The sequence below is a fragment of the Dioscorea cayenensis genome, unplaced genomic scaffold (genome assembly GCF_009730915.1).
Source record: "Dioscorea cayenensis subsp. rotundata cultivar TDr96_F1 unplaced genomic scaffold, TDr96_F1_v2_PseudoChromosome.rev07_lg8_w22 25.fasta BLBR01000541.1, whole genome shotgun sequence".
Taxonomy (NCBI): Eukaryota; Viridiplantae; Streptophyta; class Magnoliopsida; order Dioscoreales; family Dioscoreaceae; genus Dioscorea; species Dioscorea cayenensis.
Genome location: NW_024086932.1, coordinates 2,890 through 8,120, shown reverse-complemented (window position 1 = coordinate 8,120; position 5,231 = coordinate 2,890). Strand labels below are relative to the sequence as shown.

The 5,231-nt window shown below is 32.9% G+C and overlaps 1 protein-coding gene across 1 annotated transcript; it reads left to right on the top strand.

Moving 5' to 3' along the window:
- The first annotated feature begins 663 nt into the window (after window positions 1-663).
- On the top strand, window positions 664-3,353 carry LOC120254622 (cytochrome c oxidase copper chaperone 2-like). The gene is made up of 2 exons (XM_039262696.1): window positions 664-772; window positions 2,895-3,353. The coding sequence occupies exons 1-2, from the start codon at window positions 664-666 to the stop codon at window positions 3,143-3,145; spliced, it is 360 nt and encodes a 119-aa protein (XP_039118630.1). The 3' UTR covers window positions 3,146-3,353.
- Window positions 3,354-5,231: the final 1,878 nt, after the last annotated feature.

Here is a 5,231-nt window from a genome sequence, read left to right as displayed (position 1 = left end):
ATTGCTTGCATACGCCTAGAATTTATGCATGAAATTAATTTATATCCTTTTTTAATATTAAATCAAATTTAAAGAGCCTAATTATTATAACCCATCTATCAATGTTTAAAAATCTAAAGGTTTTATTTGCCAATTGCCCCCACCTTGGAAAAAGCAAAATCAATGGCTAAAATAAATAAGCTTAAAATAATAAATCGTTTCTTTTAATACAAATAAAATGATATCTAATTAATTTTACTAGAAAAAAGTTTTATTAAAAATAAAAAGAACTTATTATATTTTATATATAAGATCTAATAATAAGCATTAAAAAAGTATTTTATATAAATGAAAGGCAAAAGAATGGTAATTTATATTATCAAAGATAGGGAAAAACCTAAAACAATAACAATAAATAGTTTTCTATAAAATATAAAAAAAAAATTCTAAAATTTTCTATACCTCCTAATGCTTTATTTTTCATCAAAATTATTAGATCATTTCACAGTTTTTTTTAATAAATTTTTATTATTTCTGATCATTGTGTGATTGGAATAGGGCTATGTATGCCAAAATAATAATAATAATAATAATAATAATAAAGGGTGTGAATGCAAATTCAATTTTACCAAGAACAGGTACGTCTTTGTAAATAAAGGGTTTTGAGGGGCCTTTATACAAAAAATGAGTATTCAAAACCCTAAAAGGTCATTCTTTGTCTCAGACTCACAGAAGCCTCCGGCGAAGGGCGCAATTTCTTTCCGACCTCCGTCTCCGGCCTTGCCTTTTTCCGGTGATTCCTTGACCTCTTTCCCCTTTGTTTTGCTTTGTTTGAGTTCTCGTTTCAGTGCTTATCAAGGATTTTGTTTTATGTGTTCTTTGATTACCGATTCTTTTGATTTGTTTCGGTTTGGAATCTAAGATTTTTTATGTAAATAGTTGTTTTAAATTGTTAATTTTGATTGGATTTTGAATTATAGTGGGATGGTTCAATTTTGATTGGATTGTATGAAATTTCTTGAATTGAAGTTTTGAACTTGTAATTGGGCGAAAGATTTATTTATTTATTTATTTATTTATTTTTTAGCTTAATCCTTGATTAAATTTTGGTCACTTTCATTGGGCCTGGGAGTTGCTTGGTCCAAGATTTTGATGAGAGAATTAATTTGATTTAAATTGCAATGCATTCATAATAGATGGCCTTGGTGATGCTATATTCAGTTAAATTTTGATTGGATTGTATGAAATATCTTGATTTGAAGTTGCGCACTTGTAAGTGATCCAAATTTTGATCTTGTTCTTAGCTAAATTCTTGATTGAATTTTGGTCACCTTCAAAGTTAGTGGTCAGCTGCCTCATCCAAGATTTTATGAGAGGCTGAGTTTGATTTATAGTGGGAAGTATTGGAATTAGTAGACTACAGTCGGTTCAATTTTGATTGGGTTGTATTAAAATTCGTGATTTGAAGTTTTGAACTTGTAAGCGCTCAAGGATTTGAATTTTTTCCCCCTAGCTGAATTCCTGATTAAATTTTGCCTGCCATCATTGTATCTGGAAATTGCATTGTTCCTTGTTGTTGATTGGTTCGACAGTTTAAACATGGATGCTGTTAGGGTTAATGTTGATGCAGAGCAATCCTATGTAATGATGTCTGAAATATGTCATTACTGGGAGAAAGTGAGTTTTTTCATTGTTATGACTTGGGCAGTGGGTTTGCAAGTTGGTTTAAATTGCCAAACATGGTGCTGCTCCTGTTTGTGCTTCTAGAGAAAAAGGGTTTACTGGACACCAATGGTAATTTGAGGGTCGAAGTGAATATTTAGAATTACTTGTCGGATTGTGAATCTCTAGACTCTAGTATGTTGATTCTGTTGGTTCTGATTTTTTAAGTTTGATTCTACGCTGTTAAAGGGGAACATATGCTAGGTTGGTAGCAAGCATTAGGTAACTAAGGTTCTGTCATCCTAGCATTTTTTGGAAATAGAATGCATTAAAAAATTGTTCTTCTTGTCATATGAAATCACACTTAATGTTAACACTTTTAATGTTCACACTTTTAATGTTTGTTTTGCACCAACTTAGGTCAGTTTTGATTTTTATTTTAAAAAAGGAAAGAAAGTAAGTCCGCTTTTGATAATTTATGAATTATCTACAAGACATGAGCATTGATGATGTAACCTTTTTAAAGAGCATCTAAATGGTCTTGGATAAAAACATTTTATCACTCTTCTTACACTTTGACTTGACTGTGGAATTAGAAATTTTGTGTATTGAATAATTTACATAACAACTAAACCATGATGGATAGTCTGCCAATAAGAGTATACATGAGAAATGATTTGGTTGGGATGCTTTACTGCATGCATGTGGATCCATCTCTTATCAGATTTATAGCACAAAAATACGGGTTACTTTAAGAATGAAGAAAATTGCAATCGGATGAAGAGTTTTGTTGAGCAATTCAGATAATATTTATTTTTGTCAATGTTAGCACGTCCTTTGAAAATACTCGATCATGAAGTTTCTTTTGCTGCTATAGTTTCTCTCATCTTCTGTTGAATTTATGGCACAATAAAGCTACTGCAGTGGAAAGGAAGGAAAATTACATTAGATGAAAATCTTGTTAAACAATTTAGTATCACATGTAATGTCAATGATTTCATGCCATTTAAAAATATGGATTATGGACTTCCCTTGATGCATATTTTCTTTCGACATTATTTGTGACATTGTCCCATTTTATCATTCTTGTGGTTTATACTAAACATTACTGTATTTATCTATTTCTACACAGCTTTTGATTCATGGACTTCCCTTTACAGCTTATTTTTCTTTTTCACATGATTTGTGACAATTGTCCTGTTTTATCATTATTGTAATTTATACAGAATATTTCTGTATTTATCTCTACACAGCCTCTGCTCAAATGGAAATGAAGGGAATCGGGTTGAACGCAAACTCAAGTTTGCATGCGTCACTGGCGGTAAGACAAGACTCAGCCGCAACTGAGACAACCCAATCAAAGCCAAAAAAGAAAATCTGTTGTGCATGCCCTGATACCAAAAGACTGAGAGATGAATGTGTTGTGACACATGGTGAAGCTGCCTGTACGAAATGGATTGAAGCCCACAAGAGATGTCTTCGTGCTGAGGGCTTCAATATCTGATTATTATTAGAAGAAATACAGCAATTAAGTTACTCTCAGCTGCTATGAGCCTACAAGACAAGATTTAGGTTCTGTTTATGAGAAGAAAAAAAAATTGTGAATAAATACATCAAATTGACTCTCACTTGATGAATGTTCACAGGAGTTTTCTGTGATTTTGATAAACAATTTTTGTTAACATTACAGTGCTAAATAAATATTTAAAACTACACTGATTTTTCTTTTGAATGGTGTTCTCATCCAGTAGTTGATGCTTTTGTGTTGATTGGAGGCTTTTCATTGTACCATTGTTAGTCTGTCTGGGCATTTATTTATCTGCAGAAAACTTCTGGATTTATGGAAATATAAAGCTTGGAAAACTATGATTGACTATGATTGTGATGAAATATCTTCCCTATAGTGGGTTTATTTGTGAAGTATTAATTTAGGGCTATTTCTCTACTTCGACCCTCTTTTTAATTGTCAAAATAGTTCTATGGTCATCATATCATTACTTAATCTGGGATTGATTAGGTTATTTGCTAGATAATTTAAAAAAATAACGTTTTGACCCTTCGTTTTTATAGTTAATAAAGTGGCATATTTTCTGGTTTTTTAAGCTATTTTTTTTTAAATTGTTATTGGTTTTTAAAAATTTATTTAAATTTTCAAAACCGATTTATTTTTAAAAATATATTATTACTAAAAATAAAATAGCACGCATTATTGAAATTATTTTAAATTATTAAAGTGTGACTTATTGCAAATTATTATTATTGTTATTTTAGATTGGGAATTATGAAAGGGGGAATTATTTCAAATTATTATTATTATTATTATTATTATTATTAAAGTGGAATTATTAAAAAAAAAGAAAAAAGAAATGACACGAAAAGAGATTACAGCTTTGACTAAAAATCTCTTCCCATCATTGTTCTTTATGGAGAATTTAAACTCAATGTTGTCACAGGTATTTTTAGGTATTAGTGCACCTTCGTTTGTATCTTCACTGCATTCTCTGCCAATCAATGAAGCTCCTGACTTCATTGTTACGGATGGAACACCTCTAAAGATTGTTGATGAAATTGTTAGAAGAAAGACTATATGATATAAATGTAGTCCGGCACACAAAAAGTCTCAAGACAAATGTTATGAATGAGGAATCATAAAATAAACGGGGAAGTACCAGAAAACCCCTCTAAACTTTCAATGTTTCCTTTTAATCCCCCTAACGTTTGTGTTTCCGCAGGGGTCCCTCCTTTTTGTTTAAATTATTTTTCAGCCCAAAAGCAGATAACGGGCTTGACGGAGGCGTGAAGTGGGCTGTGAAAAGACTGCGCCCAGAGAGAGTTGAGTCTTGTGGAAATTTATTGAACCCGGTGTGAGAAGGCAGGTTTTACCCTCCCGTCGATGGGAACCGCCTCGCGATGTTTGGTGATTGGACGATGAAACCTCGAGAGTCGGGGCAAACCCTCCCTGAGCCAAAGGTCGCATCCTCTCGCTTTCTTCTTATATCGATGAGACATGCTTGAAGTCCTTTTTTCCGTTCATCTTCTTTCTTGCGAAACCTCGTCTTTGAGATCTCCAGCGACTTTCATCCCCGGTTTCCACTTGTTGATGAATTTCTTTGGCAAAAGATCTTGATGAGTTTGTGTGGAAAGATTGGCGAGTCACCTCCATGGAAAAAGCGACTACAGGTGAGAAGACATATCTAATTGCCTCTAGAAGGAGGGTTATCTGAGTGGGTTTCCCTATTTTCTGTGTAATGTTGTGCGATTCATTTGATAATATCGACATTGTTGTGTAAAGTTTCTCGCTTTTTCCTGTGTAAACCTGTCTGGTTTGTTGTGTAAAAATGATACTTATCTGTTAGTGATTGAGTTTGTGTTTGTATTTTTTATATAGATCAGAAGATGGCAAAAATACTTGTTAATGCTTGGTGTTATCTGAGCCCCGAGTTATTTGAAACCATTGAAGAGTTGAAAAACTAATAAAGCAGGCGTCATTGGGAGATACTCCATGATACGCCGTTTGCCCATTATAGGGCATCGCTCCCGTGTTGCAAGAGAGAGGGTTCTCGATGCGGTCTCGCAGGTTATACGACGAG

What these genes read in the sequence shown, in the direction of transcription:
- LOC120254622 (XM_039262696.1), top strand. Translation starts at nt 664, where the DNA reads ATGAGTATTCAAAACCCTAAAAGGTCATTCTTTGTCTCAGACTCACAG. An exon ending in TCCGGCCTTGCCTTTTTCCG is followed by an intron (nt 773 to 2,894) that starts GTGATTCCTTGA and finishes ATCTCTACACAG; the next exon opens with CCTCTGCTCAAATGGAAATG.